Source organism: Pelophylax lessonae, assembly GCF_965119305.1.
Source record: "Pelophylax lessonae genome assembly, chromosome: 6".
Classification (NCBI taxonomy): Eukaryota; Metazoa; Chordata; class Amphibia; order Anura; family Ranidae; genus Pelophylax; species Pelophylax lessonae.
The window spans coordinates 322,851,749-322,878,790 of record NC_138773.1 but is presented as its reverse complement, the minus strand read 5'-3'; the positions used below and the strand labels follow the sequence as shown (position 1 = coordinate 322,878,790).

Sequence of the window (27,042 nt, the reverse complement as noted above, 5' to 3'; positions counted from 1 at the left end):
GATGGATCCACCGCCTGCACAGTGCGGTCCCCACGGAGATCCGGATTTTACAGAATAACAGCGACATATATTTCATTTTACAGTAAAAACCGCAGAGGAGGCTCAGCCCAAAAGTTACATAAATATGATATAAAAATATACGCGGCGGGAAGTGTCAGCGCGCTCGTCCCAAATATATACATCTGGATTCAGAACTAAAATAAAGACAAATAATCATTTGTATCTAAGACATCCTAAACTAGAACATGGATACTAATTAGCATCCTGAAACTTGATTAATTTTCATTTCCTGCAGCCGGGATGCCGCTGTCACTGGGTGTAATTAAGTGCTTTGTTGTAGATTGGGCTGTTTGTAATTACTTCTTATCAGGTGTAACACAAACAACGTCCCACCAGTGCAGATCATCAGCTGAGCGCTGCGGCACTGCATGGGTTTTCAGCTCCTCGCATTACCTGTTAGCAAAGATGTGCGCAGTGTATTAGGATGTGCCCCCCAAAGCTCAAACACACATGTATTTATATGTATATACACACAGACACACACTCTCTAATAAAAAAATTTAAATAAATATTCTAAATGTATTAAAAAGTGGATGGTGTCAGTAGAGCAGTGGACGGTGTCAGTAGAGCAGTGGACGGTGTCAGTAGGGCAGAGGACGGTGTCAGTAGAGCAGTGGTTGGTGTCAGTAAGGAAGTGGACGGTGTCAGTAGAGCAGTGAATGGTCTCAGTAGGGCAGTGGTTGGTGTCAGTAGAGCAGTGGGCGGTGTCAGTAGGGCAGTGGACGGTGTCAGTAGGGCAGTGGGCGGTGTCAGTAGGGCAGTGGAGGGTGTCAGTAGGGCAGTGGAGGGTGTAAGTAGAGCAGTGGATGGTGTCAGTAGGGCAGTGGATGGTGTCAGTAGGGCAGTGGACGGTGTCGGTAGGGCAGTGGACGGTGTCAGTAGGGCAGTGGACGGTGTCAGTAGAGAAGTGGACGGTGTCAGTAGAGAAGTGGACGGTGTCAGTAGAGCAGTGGACGGTGTCAGTAGAGCAGTGGACGGTGTCAGTAGAGCAGTGACTGGTGTCAGTAAGGAAGTGGACGGTGTCAGTAGAGCAGTGGATGGTCTCAGTAGGGCAGTGGTTGGTGTCAGTAGAGCAGTGGGCAGTGTCAGTAGGGCAGTGGAGGGTGTCAGTAGGGCAGTGGAGGGTGTCAGTAGAGCAGTGGACGGTGTCAATAGGGCAGTGGACGGTGTCAGTAGAGCAGTGGATGATGTCAGCAGGGCAGTGGACGGTGTCAGTAGAGCAGTGGTTGGTGTCAGTAGGGCAGTGGATGGTGTCAGTAGGGCAGTGGAGGGTGTCAGTAGAGCAGTGGATGGTATCAGTAGGGCAGTGGACGGTGTCAGTAGAGCAGTGGATGATGTCAGTAGGGCAGTGGACAGTGTCAGTAGAGCAGTGGTGGGTGTCAGTAAGGAAGTGGACGGTGTCAGTAGAGCAGTGGATGGTCTCAGTAGGGCAGTGGTTGGTGTCAGTAGAGCAGTGGGCGGTGTCAGTAGGGCAGTGGTTGGTGTCAGTAGAGCAGTGGGCGGTGTCAGTAGGGCAGTGGAGGGTGTCAGTAGGGCAGTGGACGGTGTCAGTAGAGCAGTGGATGATGTCAGTAGGGCAGTGGATGGTGTCAGTAGGGCAGTGGACGGTGTCAGTAGGACAGTGGACGGTGTCAGTAGTGCAATGGTTGGTGTCAGTAGGGCAGTGGACGGTGTCAGTAGGGCAGTGAATGGTGTCAGTAGGGCAGTGCATGGTGTCAGTAGGGAAGTATAGACAAAAAATTGTTAATGTCTCACTGGGGCGGAAAACCAGGGACATCAAAAAAGTAGATCGTGCCTTGTCCTATTCTATCCTTATATTTCAGTAGGGCAGTGGATGGTTTCAGTAGGGCAGTGGACGATGTCAGTAGAGCAGTGGTTGGTGTCAGTAGAGCAATGGACGGTGTCAGTAGAGCAGTGGACGGTGTCAGTAGAGCAGTGGTTGGTGTCAGTAGGGAAGTGGTTGGTGTCAGTAGGGCAGTGGACGATGTCAGTAGAGCAGTGGTTGGTGTCAGTAAGGAAGTGGACGGTGTCAGTAGAGCAGTGGATGGTCTCAGTAGGGCAGTGGTTGGTGTCAGTAGAGCAGTGGACGGTGTCAGTAGAGCAGTGGATAGTGTCAGTAGAGCAGTGGACGGTGTCAGTAGAGCAGTGGACGTTGTCAGTAGAGCAGTGGATGGTGTCAGTAGAGCAGTGGACGGTGTCAATAGAGCAGTGGACGGTGTCAGTAGGGCAGTGGATGGTGTCAGTAGAGCAGTGGACAGTGTGAGTAGAGCAGTGAATGGTGTCAGTGGGGCAGAGATAGGTGTCAGTAGAGCAGTGGACGGTGTCAATAGGGCAGTAGATGGCATAAGTATTTTTTTTTATTTTCTTTATTGCTTCTCTTGCATATATATTTATATGTATATAAATCCTAACAACACATTCCTCTCGGCTCCCCTTAGATTCAATATTCAATTTGATTCAAAATAATCTGTTTGATAAACGCAAATAAAAAACTGATCCTGCTGGAAATCTAGAGCTGGCCTCAGACCCCCCCACTAATGTTAAGATTTAATGTGTGTGTATCAGACCCCCAACTACTACATTGCAATGTGCCCAGCCCTCTCCATCGGAAGATTCATTCATACAGTATTATTGTGAATATAATATCTGTTGCAATGTATGCAGATACAATGGATACAATGTAGGCTTTGATTGGTGATCTTTTTATGTTACACTTGTTACCAATGTTGCCATTACAGATGTACTGCAAATGGTTTTTAATTGTCGTAAACTATACTTTAAGACCGCATTCACACTGAAGCGGCACGACTCCTGCACGACTTCGGCGTGACTTGCACGGACTTCACATAATGGAAGTCAATGCAAGTCGCCTCCAGGTCGTCCCGAAGTAGTACAGGACCCTTTTTCTAAGTCGGATTGACTTGTGTCACTCCTATTAGAACGGGTCCTGTACCAGTCAATGGACCGCGAGGGACTGTGACTTGTCAGGCTGACAAGTTGCCTGACAAGTCGCGGCAGTGTGAATGGAGCCTAAGAAGCCCTTCCTGAGTGCCTGGAATTGTTATAAAGTCTCTGACGAGCATTTAAGAGAATGGGAATTAGAATGTCACATGGAGTGTAAGACTGTCCTCTGTACAGCACTGCGGTATATGTCAGAGCTATATAAATGTATAATAATGAATACAAGTAGTAATAATAGTATAATAATTTTTGTATTTTTTTTGCTCTGCACAATGTAGTTTGCGGTCACAAGAATCACTTATTCCAGGAACATACATTCCTCACCCAGTACAGACCCAGGATGGTTCAGGACACCCAAACAAGTCGCAGCCTGCAGGCCCCTATGTCTGCCGCAGCACACGAGCGCGCTTCATTTACCGCGCAGAACTGGTGTAATTAGCTGTGCGTGGAACCTGAGCTCCTGTAGACAGCCGGGATGTGGGTTTGATATATGAGGGCTCCACGTCACTCTCACATCACATTAATCATCAGAGCCAAAGAGCAGGCATGTTATTTTTCCCAACAAACACCAACTACAACTGACGCTTTGATAAATAGCATCGCGTTCTGCTGCAATCTGCATGGGGGGGGGGGGGGGGGTGAGAAGGCGAGAGATTTTCCACTGCACTAAGGGGCCCCACATTTTGGGGGTGACAAACATGCAGGGTGAACAGAAGTGGCCCAGAATCGCTGACATGGACACCCTGCGGACTCATCGAAAAAAAAGGAAATTTATTACTAATGTTTTTATTCATTTTTATGGTAGATGAAGAAATAAAAGAAGAGGAAATTGAACAATATTCTACTATTTTATATGGAATCAATTTGATTATATTAATATGTTGCTTCAATTTAATGGGTAATAATTCATCAATAAAGTAAATAAGGAAAAAAAATTAAAAAAAAGAAGTAAAATATATAAGAAAACTGTAAAGTAAAAGTGTAAAAAAAAAATTAAATTACAATTTAAAAATTAAAATAAAAAATGAAAAAGTAAAATTAAAACATGCAATGTAAAAAAATAAATAAATAAAAATTATACTTAAAAAATTAAAAAGTAAAATGAAAGTGTAATTAATTAATTAAACATTTTTTTTTTTACTTGTGGATGGAGTGGGGAAGAATTTGAGCCCCTGTTGGGTTTTTGCTGCTAATCAGGGCTTTCATATAGAGACAAGAGTTTCCTCTGACAGGATGTGAGGGAAAATCTCCAACAGCAACACAAACAGAATTTAAATCTGACCTCCGGCCTTCTCTTCTGTCTTGGACAGTTGAAAAGGCTGATTCGAATTTTACTGCACACTGTGAGCTTCTCACAATGCGTATTAGAAGCTGCAGCAAGTCAGACAGAGCCCATCTCATTTCCTAGCTGGAGAACATCCAGCATCATCTAGCTATTTCCTCCTCCAGCCTGAATGTCCCTGGCCCCGCCCCTTTCATTAATTGTATTTTTGTTCTGTCAATCATGGAGGCTCAGCATCACACATATGCATTACCTATGAAAACACCCCCTCCTGACTGACACCCACCCATCAAGGCATTTTTATATTTGCATAACTCCTTGCACTTCTCCAGACTGACACCCACCCATCAAGGCACTTCGATATTTGCATAACATTGTCCCTCTTCTCCAGACTGACACCCACCTATCAAGTTATTTTGATATCTGCATAACTCCTCCCACTTCTCCAGACTGACACCCACCCATCAAGGCATTTTGATATTTGAATAACTCCTCCCACTCCTCCAGACTGACACCCACCCATCAAGGCATTTTGATATTTGCATAACTCCTCCCACTCATCCAGACTGACACCCACCCATCAAGACATTTTGATATTTGCATTGCTCCTCCCACTCCTCCAGACTGACACCCACCCATCAAGGCATTTTGATATTTGCATAACTCCTCCCACTAGGGACTGACACCCAGCCACGAAGGCACTTTGATATTTGCATAACTCCTCCAGAGTGACACCCACCCATCAAGGCATTGTGATATTTGCATAACTCCTCCCACTCCTCCAGAGTGACACCCACCCATCAAGGCATTTTGATATCTGCATAGCTCCTCCCACTCCTCCAGACTGACACCCACCCATTAAGGCATTTTGATATTTCCTCCCACTGCTTACATCAGGGCTGAGGGTTCTGGAGAGGAGTACTGAGGCAGGGGGCTGTGAGGGTATCAGGAAGCAATGTACAGCCCCCTGCTGGCCCCTCCCACCAGACATGATCTGCCTGCATTGCATAGAGAAGCACAGAGTTATTTAATGAAATCTAAACTAATGCCCCGTACACACGTGCAGATTGTCGGCCGTAAATATTCGGCCGACGACCGATCGGCCGATTGTAGGCTTGTTAGTATGATGCTTCCGACAGCCGATAGCGCACTTTCTGCCAAATAGAATCTGATGCGCATGCTTTAAAATTTTTGTTGGCCAACACCAGAACGGCCGATTGTTCGCCAGTCAGTACAGAATTCGGCCGACAGACAGCAGATTTGCAAGACTGGGCATGCTCAGAAAAGGAAAAACACAGGGAAAGTTAACCATCACATGACATCACTTCTGCAGTCGGCTGTTGTTGGCCAACAAAATTCGTGTGCAGTCTTTTGCACTTTTCAACAGACACGACAGCCCTGGACAAAAGACGGCCGATCGTTCGGCCGGCGATCGGTACGTGTGTACGGGGCATAACTAAACTTTCGTCAGAGGAGCAGGGAAGCACAGACAATGTTATTTTTTGTATATAAAGAACCCCCGCCATATCCGAACAGACACAAACGTGTCTGAATGTTGAAGATGAGACCCTCAGAATTTTTAATCCCGTAGCGTGTGAAACACACTCAAAAGACTTCACCCGGTGCATAAAAAAGTGCACACACACAAACGTGAGGAACACAAAAAGTGCACAGGGTGTGCGAAAAAATGGTCTTCCCTCCGAAGAGGTAGGACCCGAACCTCGATCCCCCGGGGCGCAAGACTCCTGACAGGGATTTGAGGTACTCATGGTCTGTCTGGCCGGAACCAGACTGACCCCGTTCTTCAGGGGGACTGCCGAAACAGCCCCCACCGAGTACTAAGTGGGGCTCCCCCGAAGGGAGACCCCATGAGAGAGGGCGGACCAAGCCAAAAGCCCATATCCACCCCCTCCCAAGACTCAAGGTAGGGCCCGAGGACCCACACCCTACAAGTCGTGCCAAGTGAAAAAAAGGTGATAGAAAAGTGACAAACCACAAAGAAAAAGCACACACAAACAAAAAGGTGGGGGAGGGGAAGTGGAGAGGTGAATTAGTGCCTAAGTGAAAAACAAAGGCAGGCCTTCCGGCCGGAATAAAAATTCCTCTGGTCGAAGCCAAAAGGCCTTGCCCAAGAGGCAGGTGCTTAAAAAAGTGTGCGTAGGTGCAGTGACCATGGTGCCGAAAAACTCAAGGCGAGCTGCCCCTCACCAGTGAGAATTAAGGCACCCCTGGGCTGCCACCCCAGGGGCACATACACTACGGGCTTTTTCTACCCCGGCCCAAAGGCCAGACCGAGTGTAGCCCTTACCTACCAGGAGGCATCAGAACTTTAGACGGCTTAGGGAGAACCTGCCTTCAACTGGGGACAAGCCTTTTGCAAGGCCAGATTCAACCCAGGAGGAAAGGCTCCCCCACCGCCACCGCCGTTCCTTACCAATCACATCCAGGAGCAGTACTAACTGGCCGCAGATCCAGTTTTCTCGCTCCCTTCAAACTGGTAGGGGCGGACCCATTCAAATCAGGAAGGCATTGGAACCCTCTGGCTTTCTCTGGTTTGGCCTACTCCGGTCCTCCAGTTACGCCCAGAGCGCCCCGGTATACCTCGGCCACCACCGATACTAACCTTCAGGTTCCATTCCAACACTGATAAGAACAGATACTACACTTGATCTTAGCCAAAAGGATGAGACCCTCAGAAGATTCAGCCGATGGTGAATTTGGCTCAGACCTCGTCCCTCGTCTAGAGAAATGTGCTCTCAGCTACTGCGATTTGCAACCTTCAGTGCAGTTACAGCAATCTATGTTTAATCTCAATGAGGTGTGGAGGTCCCAGTTCTGTGATCATGGTCTGTGTCCCTACAGAGGGTCAGAGGACGACCAGTGTGTGCCAGCTGGAGAACATTCTTAACAACAGCATTGTGATATCATGATCATTAGACAGTGGGACAACCTACCCATGGATGGCGTGGATTCCGTGGCCCTCATAGTGATATCGGCCCTCTTGGTGCCGGATGTCAATCGGGAAAGGAGAGTGGAACGCAGGGAAGAGATGAGCTGGACCTGCCAAGAGAAGATACAAATTCAGGTGAGTCGGTTTCTGCAGAAGAAGTTCTGTTATTGTCAATAACATATCTATTGTACAGTCCATGGCATCAAACATGGCTTCCATCTAGAGTGCATGACACCAAGAATAGCTACTATCCAGAGTGCATGACACCAAACATGGCTACTATCCAGAGTGCATGACACCAAACATGGCTACTATCCAGAGTGCATGACACCAAACATGGCTACTATCCAGAGTGCATGACACCAAACATGGCTACTATTCAGAGTGCATGACACCAAACATGGCTACTATTCAGAGCTACTATCCAGAGTGCATGACACCAAACAAGGCTACTATTCAGAGTGCATGACACCAAACATGGCTACTATTCAGAGTGCATGACACCAAACATGGCTACTATCCAGAGTGCATGACACCAAACATGGCTACTATCCAGAGTGCATGACACCAAACATGGCTACTATCCAGAGTGCATGACACCAAACATGGCTACTATCCAGAGTGCATGACACCAAACATGGCTACTATCCAGAGTGCATGACACAAATTATAGCTACTATCCAGAGTGCATGACACCAAACATAGCTCCCATCAAGAGTGCATGACACCAAACATGGCTCCTATCCGACGTGTATGACACCAAAAACATGGCTTCTACCCAGAGTGCACAACACCAAATATTGCTTCTCACCAAGAGTGCATTACACCAAATATAGCTCCTATCTGGAGTGCATGGCACTAAAGACATGGCTTCTACCCAGAATGCATGACACCAAACATGGCTCCCATCCAGAGTGCATGACACCAAACATAGCTTCTATCTGAAGTGCATGACACCAAAAACATGGCTTCTACCCAGAATGCATGACACCAAAGATAGCTTCCATCCAGAGTGCATGACACCAAACATGGTCCCTATCCAAAGTGCATGACATAAACATAGAATCCACTACAGAGTGCATGACACCAAAAATAGCTCCTACATTTTATACCAGCTACTCACAACTAGACTAGGGTCTGTGGAAGCCTAGAGTTCTTCCAGAGATTACTGAGAGTTCCTTAAACTGTGGCTGATTAACCTCCCTTCTGACTGTGCCTACATAATTCTGGGTCCAACACCACTTGGCAGAGCCAATGACATGACAACAGTGATCATCTTAGCTGTCTGTAAGGGTAGCATTCTGATCACCACTGTAACAGGCATTTTTCCCTAACCACCAACGTAAGAGGCCCCCCCCAAATGAATAAATGTAAGCAGGCATTCCCCGTCATCCAAAAATTATTTTAAGGGCTCCTCGGGGATAAAAAGCTTTAGAAGGGCTGCTTTATTAAAAGTTAGCTCTATAAAGTCATTGATTGACCAGTCTGGTGTGGAGGAACCTGGATGTCCTGCTCAGAGCCCCGACCTCAACCCTACTGAACACCTTTGGGATGAATTGCCTGTGGTGAGTCTGGTCTTCTCATCCAAACATGGTAAAATCTTGTCATGGTTTGACAAGTTTGGTTTGGAGGAACTCAAGTGTCCTGCACAGAGCCCTGACCTTAACCCTACTGAACAGTTCCATAAAGACATGGTTTGACCAGTTTGGTTTGGAGGAACTCAAGTGTCTTGCACAGAGCCCTGACCTCAACCCTACTAAACACCTTGGGGATGAATTGGAACCCCAACTGCAATCCAAGTCTCCCTGACCTCAACCCTACTGAACAACTCTATAAAGACATGGTTTGATCAGTCTGGTTTGGAGGAACTTGAATGGCCTGCACAGAGCCCTGACTTCAACCCAACTGAACAGTTCCATAAAGACATGGTTTGACCAGTTTGGTTTGGAGGAACTCAAGTGTCCTGCACAGAGCCCTGACCTCAACCCTACCGAACAGCTCCATAAAGACATGGTTTGACCAGTTTGGTTTGGAGGAACTTGAATGGCCTGCACAGAGCCCTGACCTAAACCCAACTAAACAGTTCCATAAAGACTTGGTTTGACCAGTTTGGTTTGGAGGAACTCAAGTGTCCTGCACAGAGCCCTGACCTCAACCCTATCGAACAGCTCCATAAAGACATGGTTTGACCAGTTTGGTTTGGAGGAACTCAAGTGTCCTGAGCTCAACCCTACTCCACACCTTGGGGATGAATTGGAACCCCTGACCGCAATCCAAGTCTTCTCATCCAATGTCAGTACTTGACCTCGGAAATTTCCTTTTGACTGAATGGGCACAAATCCCCACAGATACACTCCAAAATTGTGTGCCCCCCACCCTTGCGGTATTGTCCACAGTCTTTAATTGCAGACGTCTGCCGTAAATTTCCTCTGCAGTACCATTACCAACTGCCTACTGACCCCTGGCCTGATAGCCACCTAACCCACCTCTAGAGCCTCAGCCTCCCTTTCCCACTATAAGGCAGACATGATTACATTGAACACATGCAGAGCTAGGACAGGTATCTGATTATGTTGGTTGTGAGATCAGCATCAGCAGGATACAGTTATGAAGAGGAGACGTCTCGCTGAGGTACAGATAATTCACACGGCGGTAGGAGCGGCAGGCGGCCTCACGTTGTGTGAAATATGATGATATGGCGCCGGCAAAGTGAGAACATAACGAGACAGAATTGCTCTGTGAAAGCTCACATGGAGCGCTAAGCGTCTCCAACAGGGAGTTCAAAACTACAGCAGATCTGCTGTCACTGAAGAATGCCAGCCAACTCGAGGAGTAGAGCGTAAGCTGAGCGGTTAGGGATAAACACTTGTGGACACTTTTATGTTTTTGTGGTGTGTTAATGTGCGTTGTTGTTACGGCAGCCCATTGAAAAAAAGAGCTACGAATGCACCAAAAAATTGGATGCTTCATAAAGTGTGTGAGCAGGGGATCAGCAGAGCTGGGGGGGAGGGGTACAAATGAGCGGGGCGGGATCAGCAGAGCTGGGGGGGCTACAACTGAGCGGGGGATCAGCAGAGCTGTGGGGGGTTACCAGAACTGGAGGTACTACTAAGTGGGGCATCAGCAGAGCTGAGGGTACTACTGAGCAGGGGATCTGCTGAACGGGGGTACTAATAAACTAGGGTGAAGCCACCAATAACCAATATAGGAGTTTATCAGTATAATCTTCTCTGATGATATAATTGTCAAAATTGTTGTACAGAAATCTTCTATTATCTTATTTTTAGTCGACCCCAATCAGATAATTCAGAGTTTGGTGGATGCCGGAGCGTCAACCCCCCCAAGTTCTTACTCTTAGAGACTCTATTGGTGGAATCTCTGTGCTAAAGCTAGCAATACATAGCTAGTTTTTTTCCTATGAATGTTTGTACGAAGAATCTCATCAGTACATTCGATAATGCCAACAGAGACTTGACAAATGTCATTTGAAAGTACCTCATAATTTTGTTTGCTTTTACCATTGGGTTTAGGAATTGTAGTACACCTGTAGTGCCCATTATGAGGGGTTCCCACCATCCCTGTGCTGAGTTCCCGGGTCTGTACTCCTGCTGTGCCCATTATGAGGGGTTCCCACCATCCCTGTGCTGAGTTCCCGGGTCTGTACACCTGCTGTACCCATTATGAGGGGTTCCCACCATCCCTGTGCTGAGTTCCCGGGTCTGTACACCTGCTGTGCCCGTTATGAGGGGTTCCCACCATCCCTGTGCTGAGTTCCCGGGTCTGTACACCTGCTGTGCCCATTATGAGGGGTTCCCACCATCCCTTTGCTGAGTTCCTGGGTCTGTACACCTGCTGTGCCCATTATGAGGGGTTCCCACCATCCCTGTGCTGAGTTCCTGGGTTTGTACACCCCCTGTGCCCATTATGAGGGGTTCCCACCATCCCTGTGCTGAGTTCCTGGGTCAGTACACCCGCTGTGCCCATTATAAGGGGTTCCCACCATCCCTTTGCTGAGTTCCCGGGTTTGTACACCAGCTGTGCCCATTATGAGGGGTTCCAAAAAATCTGTGGTGCCAAGGTTCGCCATCATTGTATATGATGCTGATCCTCCATGATTGACAGGACTGAAATCCAATGAATGAAGGGGCAGGGCCAGGAACAATCAGGGAGGAGTTATGCAAATATCAAAGTGCCTTGAGTGAAGGTCGCCACCAATCGGGGGGCTGGGGAGAAAAGAGCTAGATGATGCTGGACGTCCTCCAGCCGGGAAATGAGGTGGGGCTCTCTCTGACAGCTTCTAATGCGCATTATGAGATGCTCACAGTGTGCGGTGAAATCAGAGGAAGACATTTCCATACAGGAGAGGAGCTGCTACAAGACTGAGGGGAGGATTTAACTTTACAATGTGAAGAGCATAAAACTTCAGAATGGAGAATTCTGACCAATCAGAGCGGCCCGGTTATCAGCGGTCTGAACATCGGCAGCTGTGTCCCTCTGCCACGCGGTGACGTAACGCGCTGGCCGAGGAATGCGGACAGGTGGCTGAATCAGGCTGCGGCCAGGCGGAAAATCCTCGCATTGTTCTACAGGAACCGTCCAGCCGGGGGCCCCCCGAAACCCAATATTCTGCCTACGGAGGCCAATTAACCCCGCCAACGCTGGGAAGACGGGCAGAATATGGGCAGTGTGCTGGGATAGGCCGTATCAGGACACGGACAGGAAATATTTCACATAAGGAAACCATCCGACCAATGACAGCAATTCATAATAAAATCATCTCTGTTTATGAAAGATACATTGTTACAGGTGAATGATGAGAGATTCATTTGTGGGGAGATTTGTCAAGTTGGGGGATTGGGGGGGGGGGGATGGAGGAGGGGAGACTGAGGAAATGCTTATTCCTTCTTCTACAAAGTTACAATGTACAGTCTGATCACTAAGAGGAGGGAAAACTAAGGAAATGCTTCCTCCTCCTTCTACAAAGTTACAATGTACAGTCTAATCACTGGGGGAGGGGAAACTGAGAAAATGCTTCTTCCTTCTACAAAGTTACAATGTACAGTCTGATCATAGGGGGAGGGGAGACTGAGGAAATGCTCCCTCCTCCTTCTACAAAGTTACAATGTACAGTCTGATCATAGGGGGAGGGGAGACTGAGGAAATGCCTCCTCCTCCTTCTACAAAGTTACAATGTACAGTCTAATCACTGGGGGAGGGGAAACTGAGAAAATGCTTCTTCCTTCTACAAAGTTACAATGTACAGTCTGATCATAGGGGGAGGGGAGACTGAGGAAATGCTCCCTCCTCCTTCTACAAAGTTACAATGTACAGTCTGATCATAGGGGGAGGGGAGACTGAGGAAATGCCTCCTCCTCCTTCTACAAAGTTACAATGTACAGTCTGATCACTGGGGGAGGGGAGACTGAGGAAATGACTCCTTCTCCTTCTACAAAGTTATAATGTACAGTCTGATCACTGGGGGAGGGGAGACTGAGGAAATGCTTCCTCCTCCTTCTACAAAGTTACAATGTACAGTCTGATCATAGGGGGAGGGGAGACTGAGGAAATGCTTCCTCCTCCTTCTACAAAGTTATAATGTACAGTGTGATCACGGGGGGGGGGGGGGGGGAGGGGAGACTGAGGAAATGCCTCCTCCTTCTTCTACAAAGTTACAATGCACAGTCTGATCACTGGGGGAGGGGAGACTGAGGAAATGCCTCCTCCTTCTTCTACAAAGTTACAATGTACAGTGTGATCACTGGAGGAGAGACTGAGGAAATGCGTCCTCCTTCTACAAAGTTACAATGTACAGTCTGATCACTGGGGGAGGGGAGACTGAGGAAATGCTTCCTCCTCCTTCTACAAAGTTACAATGTACAGTCTAATCACTGGGGGAGGGGAAACTGAGAAAATGCTTCTTCCTTCTACAAAGTTACAATGTACAGTCTGATCATAGGGGGAGGGGAGACTGAGGAAATGCTCCCTCCTCCTTCTACAAAGTTACAATGTACAGTCTGATCATAGGGGGAGGGGAGACTGAGGAAATGCCTCCTCCTCCTTCTACAAAGTTACAATGTACAGTCTGATCACTGGAGGAGAGACTGAGGAAATGCGTCCTCCTTCTACAAAGTTACAATGTACAGTCTGATCACTGGGGGAGGGGAGACTGAGGAAATGCTTCCTCCTCCTTCTACAAAGTTACAATGTACAGTCTAATCACTGGGGGAGGGGAAACTGAGAAAATGCTTCTTCCTTCTACAAAGTTACAATGTACAGTCTGATCATAGGGGGAGGGGAGACTGAGGAAATGCTCCCTCCTCCTTCTACAAAGTTACAATGTACAGTCTGATCATAGGGGGAGGGGAGGCTGAGGAAATGCCTCCTCCTCCTTCTACAAAGTTACAATGTACAGTCTGATCACTGGGGGAGGGGAGGCTGAGGAAATGACTCCTTCTCCTTCTACAAAGTTATAATGTACAGTGTGATCACGGGGGGGGGGGGAGGGGAGACTGAGGAAATGCCTCCTCCTTCTTCTACAAAGTTACAATGCACAGTCTGATCACTGGGGGAGGGGAGACTGAGGAAATGCCTCCTCCTTCTTCTACAAAGTTACAATGTACAGTCTGATCACTGGAGGAGAGACTGAGGAAATGCGTCCTCCTTCTACAAAGTTACAATGAACAGTCTGATCACTTGGGGAGGAGAGACTGAGAAAATGCCTCCTTCTACAAAGTTACAATGTACAGTCTGATCACTGGGGGAGGGGAGACTGAGGAAATGCTTCCTCCTGCCTGCAGCAGACTGATGACATCATTCTAGCCTAGGCGGAGTCACTGACTGGAGCTCCAGGACGGATCCCAGAATCTGTAGAAAGCTGTAGATACACAATGTGAAGAAATTCAAAAGAAGTCATTAAAGAATAAAGCATATTTCCAAATCGAATGTTTCAGTATAAGCAGCCCATAGATTATACAATTTTGAGTGTATTGATGGGGGAATCCCCCCTGCAGCCCCGGCGTGGAGCCTTCCCAGCCAGCAGACACAATGATCACTGCTGGGGGAATATAGCCACCAGCACTGGTCGCAGGAAAAACATCCGACAGGCTGGTTATACTGAAATCGATCGATAGATCCAGCCTGCCCATAGATGGATCGAATGTCCGGCTGGTCCCTGCTGAAATGGTCAAGATTCAAATACAAATTGGCCTAAAAGATCAATTTTAGGCCAATTTGTATTCCGTTACATATTTTTGGTAAAAAAAAAATCCAAATAAGCGTATTTTGATTGGTTTGCGCAAAAGTTATCGCGTCTACTAAGGGAAAGATTTATGTAATTTTTATTTATTTTTTACTAGTAATGGCGGCGATCTGCGATTTTTAGCGGGACTGCAAGATTAGGGCGGACAGATCGGACTCCTAACTGACATTTCGGACACTTTTGGGGGTACCAGTGACATCACTACAGTGATCAGTGCTAAAAATATGCACTGTTACTGTAATAATGACACTGGCAGGGAAGGGGTTAACCCTAGGGGCGATCAAAGGGTTAATTATGAGCCTAGGGGAGTGTTTTCTAACTGTGGGGGGGGCGTGGCTTTTGAAATGATCATAGAGACCTGTGTTGCTATATAGAAGGATCACAGGCGTTCTGTGATCATTTCAGTGCGAACAACGGTCTGCCGTATTTACAACAGCCGACCGTCCATCTCTTTCAGCAGGGAGCAATCGCGGGTGCCCCGGTGGCAATTGCGGCTGGCGGTCCCGTGGATCGGCAATCGCGCTGCCTAGTGGGGGCAGGAGTGCGCAGCCAGAGCGTGGGTTCAACCCCCAGCACTACTCCCGCGAACCGATGTACCCCCTCTACGTTGTTTCGCGCAGCCGAGCCAGCTTACCGCAGTAAAACTGCGGCGGCCGGTCGGCAAGTGGTTAATGTGAGATCTGGGGTCAAAAAAGACCTCACATCTACACTTAAAAGCAAAAAAAATAAATAAATGTCATTCTTGTTCTGCAAGGAAAAAAATGGGCCCTTTGTGGCTGTTAGGAGGAAGTGATGTATGATGTCGCTCCGGTCCTCCAAGGCCATAGAGTGGAGTGGGGGCCATCTTGCCCTCATTCAACTTCCTGCTAAGGAGAGGAAAGGACCGGGAGGGGGGGAACCTCTCCAGCCGCCCATAAAAGTGATCCCGCGGCGAATCTGCCGCTAGAGCCACTTTTATGTGAAAGAGGATCGCTGGCCGTTTGAAAAAATACCGGGGTTATGGCTGCTATCTGCTGCCATAACCCTGGTATTTAGCGTCAAAGTACCGACCTATAACTGCGGCGGGAGGTCGGCAAGTGGTTAACGGAATCGTTGCGCATCTGCGAAAGGGCGGTTCATTTGTGCGCATGTCAGAAAATCGCGTGATTTCACGTGCGTTACCAACACGCAAAAGGAGCGAACCAAAACCTAAGAGGGAAGATTTCTAGGATCAGCGTTATACTCGGCATCCGCTGACAATGTTGAATCAGGACTACAAATCCCAGCATGGCCTGGCTGGACGGAGTCACATCTTGCTTTCGCCTCTTAATATAGAACAGAAACTGAGATCTAGATATGGCACCTGGAGGCCTGGCGCATTCCGCCCACCCGTCAGCCATTGCGCAGGCGGCCATATTTCACATTAATTAGGTCACCGCCATATGCACACCTGTGGTAGCGAGTCACCCCCTCTCCAAAAAAAAAATAAAAAATTAGGCGCTGAGAAATGGGACATCGCCTAATTTCGAGAACAGACAGTTCCGCTGTGACAAATCGCAGCGAAGGTTATAAATACCCCGCCGCCCTCCGCTCAGCCGCGTGAAACGATGGCAGGTGTGGCGTAGCCATCGTCTCGATGGCGGGGAGGGATCGTTAATGTGACGAGGGGGACGCCGCTGTCATTATTTACACGCCGGATGAAAAGTACGCCCGTGTGCTCGTTAATTCCGAGAGGAGTTACAGCGTATGTTCGGCGAGCGCGCAATGCGATTTTGTGACACTCGTCATTAATCAGTTGCGGCGAGACGTTCCGACTTGCTTGCGGTCTCCTATTTCTTTAGGCTCCATTCACACGCGTACGATTTTGTCTTTGAACACTAAAGTCGCATGGCAAGTCGCACCCCATGTAATGACATTGGCAGGGAAGGGGTTAACAGTTTGGGTGATCAAGGGGTTAAATGTGTACCTAGGGACGCATTTCTAACAGTGGGGGGGGCGTGGCCTGTGAAATGATCATAGAGACCTGTGTTCCTATATAGAAGGATCACAGGCACTCTGTGATCATTCCAGGGAGAAGAACGGTCGGCTGTGTTTACAACAGCTGACCGTCCTTCTCTCTCAGCGGGTGTCAGACGGCAATCGGAGTCGCCTCCCCCGTGCATCGGCTTTCCCGCTAATGAGCAGTGGCGCGCACTCGCTCCCTGCGCACGACCGATGTATACCTACGGCGGTTTGCGCAGAGCGGCTCTTAAAGAGGTTAACACACAAACTTGCAGCCTCTTGCAGTCCTTGTACAGCTGAGCGTAGACTGGGAAAAGTGGAATCAAATCCACTGCAATGCTCATGTGTTAACAAGGCACATGCTGTTAGGAGGAGAGAGCAGAGAGATGAGCTCATCGGTCTGCTGCTTCTCCTCTCACTGTCCAATCACAGGCTGGGGGAGGGACAAGACCTGTAAGTGTTACTAAACTGCAGTAAAGAAAAGTAATTTCTTTGTAAGTTGGCAAACTTACAAAATCTGCCGGGGATCAAACCATTATTTTTCCCGCTGTGAGATGCCGATAGAAGCCTGTAGCTGCACAGAGCGCCAACCTAACACTCTGTAGGGGTCCCGGGGGGGACGTGGGACAGGGGCCCCTCCTGCAAGCAGAACCAATTAAGGTCATTCGCCGTCCCAGCAATCCTCGGCTGATGTCAGGATGATTATTTGACTTCTTCATGTGGTGAAGGGAAAAGAAAAACAGTTTAAATCTTCACGTTAATGAAGTCAGGCGCGCCATTTGTCTTTAATTTCAGACCGGAAACAAGAGCCTGATGGAAAACATCAGCGGAGTCCTTCACAGGACGCGGCGGGGGGAACGTGAGCCCCGATCGAACATATACATAGCACCCTGCGCAGGGCAAACCAGGCGGGTGATTGGGGTTACCGTCCCTTTAATGCCGAGGGCGGAATGTTTTTAGTTAGGTGTCGCAGTGTTGAGAAATTAAAGCTGACGTTCAATGCTTATATTTTGCGTGACCCGGGTTCCCCCCTCCCCCCTCATCAATTGCTTATGTGAAAATCATGAAAAAACCTTTTGTTTCCATTTTTCATTATATACCTTATTATAGTCCCTGTGTGATGTCATCATTGGGTCTCTGTGCCTCTATATGCAATGCAGGCAGATCATGGCTGGCGGGAGGGGCCAGCTGAGGGCTGTACATAGCTTCCTGATAACATCACAGCCCCCTTCCTCAGTACTCCTGTTAAGAGCCCTCAGCCCTGCAAGCAGTGGGAGGAGTTATGCAATATCAAAACCCCTTGATGGGTGGGTGTCAGACTGGAGGAATGGGAGGAGTTATGCAAATATTGGAACCCCCTTGATGGGTGGTCGTCAGTCTGGAGGAGAGGGAGGAGTTATGCAAATATGAAAGTGCCTTGATGGGTGGGTGACAGTCTGGAGGAGAGGGAGGAGTTATGCAAATATCAAAGTGCCTTGATGGGTGGGTGTCAGTCTGAAGGAGAGGGAGCAGTTATGTAAATATCAAAACCCTTTGATCGGTGGGTGTCAGTATAGAGTGGGAGGAGTTATGCAAATATAAAAAGTGCCTTGATGGGTGGGTGTCAGTCTGGAGGAGTGGGAGGAGTTATGCAAATATCAAAATGCCTTGATGGGTGGGTGTCATTCTGAAGGAGTGGGAGGAGTTATGCAAATATCTAAACCCCTTGTTGGGTGGGTGTCAGTCTGTTTTCTTTTTTTGCAGGGGCCCGGGGGTCTTTTGGCAGGGAGTGGTGTTTTTTTATTTATGCAGGAGCCCGGGGTTTTTTTGGCAGGGGCCCGGGGGTTCTTTTTGCAGGGGCCCGGGCTTTTTTTGGCAGGGGCCCAGGAGTTTTTTTGGCAGGGGCCTGGGAGTTATTTTTGGCGGGGGCCTGGGGTTTTTTTTTTGCAGGGACCGGGGGGGGGGGGGTTTATGCAAGGGCCCGGGTTTTTTTTTGCAGGGGCCCGGGGGTTCTTTGGCAGGGGCCCGGGAGTTCTTTTGGCAGGGGCCCAGGGTTTTGTTTGGCAGGGGCCTGGGGTTTTTTTTTTGGCAGGGACCAGGGTTTTTTTTTTATGCAGGGGCCCGGGGTTTTTTTTGACAGGAGCCCAGGGGGGGGGGGGGGTTTATGCAGGGGCCTGGGTTTTTTTTGGCAGGGGCCTGGGTTTTTTTTGGCAGGGGCCCACGCTACCCTTTCCCTCCGCTGGTCATTAGCTGAACTGAATCCAGGCCGAGTCACAGACTAGGTGCCGCTACCTGTCATCGCACGACTTTATTAGGCAAATAGTCGCTGCCGTTGGTGAATTCTTTTGCTTCTGGAAAGTCGAAGTTTTGGTGCCAGGAGACAAAAATGTCCCTAAAATAACGGCAGGGCAGATCGCGGCTCATTTCTGCATCTCTGGAAAACGCCAGGGCGCTCCGCATTGAACTGAACCCAGCTAAAAAAAGGGGCGGAGAGAGGAGGGCAGTGCCAGGGAATGAGTGGTGCGGACAGATGGGCGCACGGCAGCTATAAGCAAGAATAACACAGCAGCGCTAAGTAATGCTGACAGTTCGCTGTTGCTTGGCCCGGGTCATGCGTGTGGAAAATTCAGCATTTCACCTTCCTCTGATTGGTTGCCATAAAAACTGCAGGAGGCTCGGCTGTCGGTTAACACGCGGCTCAGCGATGTGGACGGCACTAATGAGCAGCGATAATCTACGCACCGCGTCACCGGTCTGTGCTGGAAATGTCTGAGTGACTTGTCAACGCATCAAAGTGGAGTCAGGATATTCACACGTCTGCATGGATATAATTCCTGACATATTCTCAGATAAGCTCCGCCTATCACTAAAAAACCATCCTGACCTCCAGTCAGTAACTTTGCAAAGGCTGAGATGATGTCATCAGTCTGCTGCAATCTCCCCTCCCGCAGTGATCAGACGGTACATTGTAACTTTGTAGAAGGAGGAGGAGGAATTTCACCAGTCTTCTCTCCCCCGGTGATCAGACTGTACATTGTAACTTTGTAGAAGAAGGAGGAGGCATTTCCTCAGTCTTCTCTCCCCCGGTGATCAGACTGTACATTGTAACTTTGTAGAAGGAGGAGGAGGAATTTCCTCAGTCTTCTCTCCCCCGGTGATCAGACTGTACATTGTAACTTTGTAGAAGAAGGAGGAGGTATTTCCTCAGTCTCCCCTCCCCCAGTGATCAGACTGTACATTGTAACTTTGTAGAAGGAGGAGGAGACATTTCCTCAGTTCACATCAGAGTCCACCCCCCTTACAACAGTGTCTCCATCAGAGCCCCCCTCCGTATTTTAGGGTTCCAATCATGGCCTCCCTTATATCAAGGTTCCCATCAGAGCCCCCCTTACATCAGGGTCCCCATCAGAGCCCTCCTTACATCAGGGTCCCCATCAGAGCCCTCCTTACATCAGGGTCCCCATCAGAGCCCTCTTTACATCAGGGTCCCCATCAGAGCCCTCCTTACATCAGGGTCCCCATCAGAGCCCCCCTTACATCAGGGTCCCCATCAGAGTCTCCCCTTATATCATGGTTCCCATCAGAGCCCCCTTACATCAGGGTCCCCATCAGAGCCTCCCTTACATCAGGGTCCCCATCAGAGTCCCCCCTTATATCATGGTCCCCATCAGAGCCCCCCTTACATCAGGGTCCCCATCAGAGCCCCCCTTACATCAGGGTCCCCATCAGAGCCTCCCCTTATATCCGGGTCCCCATCAGAGTCCCCCCTTATATCTGGGTCCCCATCAGAGTCCCCCCTCACATCAGGGTCCCCCATCAGAGTCCCCACTCACATCAGGGTCCCCCATCAGAGCCTCCCCTTATATCAGGGGCCCCATCAGAGTCCCCTCTCACATCAAAGGTTTGAGAAACCTGATACAAGAGCAAAGCTGACCCTCTCTGTTTTGAGTCTGTGCAAGCGGCGCATGCAGGCACGTGACGTCAGTACGTGCTGTGATGTCACATGCGGTGCCTCTGTGCACGGGGCCACAAATCTCCTCAATTTCCTTGAATGATAGCACCGGGGCCTGGGGCCGAGGACAGTGGTCCACGCGGCTGCTGATGTCAGTCACCACACAAGCCGTGACTCACGAGTATTTATTTTTAAAGGGGAAAAATAAGCCGCTCTTTACCAGTTTTCAGAGCTCTGATCGCCGCTCACGTAACCCGCCGCCTCTCTCCTCTCCTCCTCCCCTCCCGATTGAAGTCAGCGGAAAATACTCGGCCCCGCCCGCTGCAGGAGGAGAGAGCTGGCAGGTCATGTGAGCGGCGATCGGCGCTCTGAAAACTGGTAAAGAACGGCTTATTTTTTTAAAACACAGACACAGGGCCACAGGTACACAGGATTATATAACAGACCAGACAGGATGGTATAAAGTGGCTTAACTTTACAGGGGAGGTTGAGATTCCAGGAGGGGGGGGGGGGCACATTAGCCATGTGTGTGGAACTGTGTCAAAAAGCTTTTGCAAAATCCAATGCAGCCCATGGCACACAGGGCATGCGATCACATGGGACGGAACATGGTCACAGGGCATGCGGTCACATGGCACTTGGTCACAGGGCATGCGGTCACATGGCACATGGTCACAGGGCATGCAGTCGCATTGGCACACAGTCACAGGGCATGGCACACGGCTACATGGCACGTGGTCACAGGGTATTGTATGCGGTCACATGGCACACGGTCACAGGGCATGGCACGCGGTCACGACATGCGGCAATATGGCACACGGTCACAGGGTATGTGGTCACATGGCACACGGTCACAGGGTATGTGGTCACATGGTACATGGTCACATGGCATAGCACACGGTTACATGATACATGGTCACATGGCATAGCACATGGTTACATGATACATGGTCACATGGCATAGCACACGGTTACATGGCACATGGTTACATGTCACACAGTCACATGGCATGGCACACGGTTACATGGCACACAATACCATGGCATAGCACACGGTTACATGGCACACGGTCACATGGCAAGGCACACAGTTACATGGCATGGCACACGTCACATGGCATGGCACACGGTTAGATGGCACATGGCATGGCACACGGTTAGATGGCACATGGCATGGCACACGGTTACATGGCATGGCACACAGTCACATGGCAAGGCACACGGTTAAATGGCATGGCACATGGTCACATGGTATGGCACACAGTTACATTGCACATGGTCACATGGCATAGCACACGGTTACATGGCACTGTTACATGGCACACGGTCACCTGGCATTGCACACAGTTACATGGCATGGCACACAGTCACATGGCACACTGTTACATGGTACATGGTCACATGGCATGCGGTCACTGAGATTACAATGTTATAGATGACGGCTCATGGATGGAGGAAGGCGTTCTATGTGGGAGGATGGAGCCCCGTATTTATCACAGAGTCTATTTTTCAGCAGAAAATGATTTGATCTCGGCGGGTATGGAGATGTCCCCCCCCCCCCCCCCCCCCGGCTCTTCACCCCCTTTGTGCGGCTGACATTCGCACTCACACACAAACTACTCGAGCAGAATATTAAACTCTCAGCTCTTTTCTCAGCACTTCATCCTCCGTCGTGCGCGACTCAATACCGCGGCCAGTCCTCTATTCTCCGGCCCAGCGGGGGGTTTGATAATTGGGGGGTTACCTCATGTTTTTTTACCCCCCTCTGCTCCCTTTTATGATATTGTGGCCGAGGTGGCTCAGCGGACGTTGTGAATGCCATACCCCCCACCCCCCCTTACCGCCGGAGGATTTACATGGCTACAAAAGTTTGTGATTCCCGCTTGAAAATAAATAAATAAATAAAAAAATGTAATTCAAAAATAAAATAAGTTGCTAAAAAAACGATTCATGGGAGAACATAATAACGAAGTTTTACTGGTCCCAGAATGCTCTCATAAGCTTGAGCCCCCCTCCAGCCTCACACCGGTGTACCCACTCCTCCCCCGCACCGAAACGGCTTCGATAGAGCCCCACCCCATTTCCTGGTCCAGCATCATCTAGCCCTTTCCTCAACAGCTTAACTGTCCCTGGCTCCGCCCCTTTCATTTATAAGTTTTCAGTTCTGTCAGTAATAGAGGCTCAGTACCACATGTGTCTGCGTGGCCCGCCCCCTTTCATTCATTGGATGTCAGTTCTTTCAATCATGAAGGTTCAGAGCCACATGTGGGCGTTACCTACGTAAATACAGCCTGCCTAGGAACGCCCACTCCTCCAGACTGACACCCACCCGTCAAGGCATTTTAATGTTTGCATAACTCCTCCCACTGCTTGCATCAGGGCTGAGGGCTCCTAAGAGAAGTGGCGAGGCAGGGCGCTGTGATATAATCAGGAAGCTATGTACAGCTCCTCCCACCAGCCATGATCTGCCTGCATTGCATAGAGAAGCACGGAGACCCAGTGATGATGCCATTGATAGTGTTGGGACAAGGTCATCTAGAACCATGCGCTCCCCCCCCCCTCCAAAAAAAAATAAAAACTGAGCAGTAATCTGCAGACTTACCTAAGCATTAAAATACCCCCTCCCAGCACAAATCTTTGCCCCCCTCATCCCCCCTCCCAACTCAAATCCTCTCACTCAAATTCCCACAACACAACCCTTCACCCCCCCCCCCCCTAAAAAAAAAAATAACAAAATTAAGCAGTTATCTGTATTCTTACCCTCTAAGTATAAAAGACACTCCTCCTAGCACAAAGCTTTGCCCCCCATCCCCCCTCCTATCTAAAATCCTCTCTCTCCTCAAATCTCCACAGCACCCCCCCCCCCCCGCAAAAAAAATAAATAAATCATTTGTCCTACCACAAATCCTCTCCCCCTAAAATTTCCCCTCTGAGTACACCCCCCTCCCACTCTTCCCTACGTGTTTCGTCATATGTTGACGTCGTCCAGGAGCCAAAGGCTTTTGGACTTTTGAGTTCATTTATATTTAGATCATTGTTTTTGCTGTGAATTTAGGCAAATCAGTGCAACTTTAATTTTGTATTTGAACTGTGAAAAAAATCACACGGATTAGTTGCTGCTTATATATTACTATGCATATTATAGCACTTAAACTTTTAAGCATTGTCTTTTCCTTTTTCATTTATCTAAAATAAGGTACGCAATGAAAATGGAAATTCGTTATTTGATTGGGGGGGGGGGGGAATTTGCAGATTAAACTTCGGCTTTAATGTTTATGGGATGTCCATTGGTAGGAGAGACGTTGACATGTCTGATGATTGCGGTCTCAGCAAGGAGTTTTTAGAAACATTCGAGCCATCGAGTGCCAGGAAGAATCTGGAGTTAGAATCAGTTAGTTGGCAGTGACAGCAGTGTGACAGCACAGCGGAGTGACAGGCGTTGGCACCGGGTGCGGGTCCGCTCTAGAATGGAGCAGAGAACAGAGTTTAATGACCCTCCCCCCCCCCATGGAACAGCTGGAGGGAGCCAGAGAGCACCCTACTGCGTCAGTGTCACCCCGTCCCTGATCCCCAGCGCTGGTCAGTCGCGTCTGTTTTGTTTGGCACGTCGGACGGTGGATGGCGGGGAGCCAGGGCCCAGACATGGATGGGATTCCGGAAATCTGACTCAAGGCCGAGTACAGAGTGTAATAAAGAGGTCGCACAGCGCCTCTGATTTCCATCCCAAGAAGAAGGTACGCATTGTGAGTGAACATCGAGCGCCGTTTTTCAAGGTGATATTCACATGCTTGCTGATGACGATCAATACGTGAAAGCAGGCTCTCCCTCTGGTGCCTTGGGTAGTGAAATCAGCACCTTTGCTGAACAACTACTGGGATAAAACCAATTACAGGACAAGTCACTTGGGCTGCATTCACACTTGAGTGTAGCGTGTTTGAGCGGTTTTGTGGTGTTTTTATGCGCGATTTGCACATTTTTATACAGCTTTCTCAAGCTTTGCTGCTTTTTTTCATCAGGCAATAGAGAAAACTATAATCTGCTGCATCAATGGTTGCTAGGATTTTTTTCAGCTTTTTGTATTGATATCATTAATTTATTATTTATTTATTTTTGTTAGGGTCCCCCTATCAAGCCGCAAGGTTTCTGGCTCCCAGGTGTCTTCTATACAGGTAACGAGCTGAGATTTGGAGCACTCTCTTTAGGATCCTGATCGGATGCCCCATGCATCCCTATGGGGCAGCGGATGTCGGTGGAGACATCTCCGTTGACACCCGCTGCCATTCGATCCGATCCTGTCTGTCAAATCCGGATGGATGGAAGGCCTATTTTCCATCTGTCTGGCAGATCGGATGAGAACGAACAGGTGGTCCGTTCTCATCCGATTCCCCCATAGAGGACAGCGGGGATCTGACAGCTCAGTCTCTGCACACAGAGCGGAGACGGAGCTGTCATCCGCCTGCTCAGCGGGGATCGGCGGATTGATCCCCCGCTGAGCAGAACGGAGTCCGTCGACGCCACCTGTGTCCAACACTAGGGTGGAACACGCGGAGCGCGCGCCACCTCCTGTGTCCAACACTAGGGCGGACGCGCGGAGCGCACAGCCACCTCCTGTCTCCAACAGTAGGTGGAGCTATGACCTTTGACCTCTGAGAGAAAAAAAACTCCTGACCTTTGACCTTTGGGGTGGGTCATACAGGCTTTCCGCCCGGCGGTCTCCATTTAGCTCAGCGGGGATCGATCCCCACTGAGCAGGCGGATGAGAGGTCCATCTCCGCTTACTTTGCAGAGACAGACCTGTCAGAGCCCCTCTCTCCTCTATGGGAGATCAGATGAAAACGGACTGCCTGTTAGTTTTCATCAGATCTGATCCTCCCTACGGATGGAAAATAGGGTTTCCATCCATCTGGATTTGACAGACAGGATCGGAACGGATAGCAGCAGGTATCAACGGAGATGTCTTCACTGCCCCATAGGGATGCATACAGCATTCCATCTGGTCTGCCTGAAAAACTGACAGGGACCTGATCAGAAAGCCAGTGGGAAAGGAGCCTTAACCACTTGCCGACTGCATAACGCAGATCTACGTCGGCAGTCAGCCCCTCACAGGCAAATCGACGTAGGTCTACGTCGCTAGCCTGTGAGGGTCTAGGGAGCGAGCGCGCGCCCCCGGAGGCGCGCTCCCGCGCGGTCACGGACCCCCCCCCGCGCGTGTGACCGGTGGACCCGATGTCCGCCGGTCACTCTGCGATCGTCAGGGGAGAGGGAGAAAGTCAGGCGGCTTGTGTAAACAAGCCACCTGTCATTCTCCCCTGTGTATGAAGGATGATCATACGGTTCTACTATGTAGAACCGTTGATCACTCTTCATACATCTGAAGCCACAGCCAATCACAGTAGAAAGCACGCCCCTAGGGACACACACAGCCCCTCCCTCTCAAATAAAGTTAACCCCTTCACTACCAGTGTATTTTTACAGTAACAGTGCATATGTATAGCACTGATTACTGTAGTAATGTCACTGGTAACCCCAAAAGTGTCAAAAATGTCAGTCAAGAGTCCGATCTGTCCGCCGCAATGTCGCAGTCCCGCAAAAAAAATCGCAGATCGCCGCCATTACGCGTTAAAAAAAAAAAACAACAAAAATGACAAAAATCTTTCCCTTTGTTAGTAAACGCAATAACTTTTGCGCAAACCAATCAAAATACGCTTTTTGCGATTTTTTTTTACCAAACATAGGTAGCATAAAAAAAATTGGCCGAAAATGTTAAAAAATTTAGATTTTTACATTTTTTTGGGGGGGGGAATTTCATATAAAAAAATGTGAAAAATATTGCTATTTTTGCAAAATTGACGCTCTTTTTTTGTTTATAGCGCGTGATCAAAAAATCGCACAGGTGATCAAATACCACCACAAGAAAGCTCTGTTTGTAGGAAAAAAAGGACGCCAAATTCGTTTAGATACAGCGTCGTACGACCGCGCAATTGTCCGTTAAAGTCACGCAGTGCCAAATCGCAAAATACCCCCTGGTCGGAATGGGGGTAAAATCTTCCGGTGCTTAAGTGGTTAAGGGAGTGCTGCTAATCTCAGCTTGTTACCTGTATAAAAGATACCTGTCCACAGAAGCAATCAGATTCCAATCTCTCCACCATGGCCGAGAGATGTCAGGGACAAGATTGTAGACCTACAGAAGGCTGGAATGGGCTACAAGACCTTCGCCAAGCAGCTTGGTGAGAGGGTGACAACAGTTGGTGCAATTATTTGCAAATTGAAAAAACACAAAATAACCGTCAATCTCCCTCGGTCTGGTGCTCCATGGAGGATCTCACCTTGTAGAGATTCAGCCCCGGTTCACACTTCTGCGAGTGCCGGGTTCGCATGTAATGTCGGCGCGCACTGCTCCTTCATTACATGCGATCGGCTGTGCGGTGCGAGTTTAGCCACACACTTTGTATGGCTAAATTCGCATCGCACCCGCAGCAAACACGCACAGGAGGCATTTTTGCAGCCGCATCAGGATCGGATCGCACAGCGGTTCACACTTGTGCAATCCGATCCTGTGCGATCTGCACGATCGCACTGCGATATGCGATCAAACTGGGGGTGTCGTTAAGATTACATTG

The 27,042-nt window shown here is 49.0% G+C and overlaps 1 protein-coding gene across 1 annotated transcript in view; it reads right to left on the bottom strand.

Annotated features, from left to right (window-relative positions):
- The window catches only part of GLI2 (GLI family zinc finger 2), a 151,323-nt gene that overhangs the window by 63,856 nt on the left and 60,425 nt on the right, over positions 1–27,042 (bottom strand). The window contains exon 2 of the mRNA XM_082262184.1: positions 7,258–7,363. Coding sequence (XP_082118310.1) covers positions 7,258–7,363 — 106 coding nt within the window. The remainder of the gene's footprint in view (positions 1–7,257; positions 7,364–27,042) is intronic.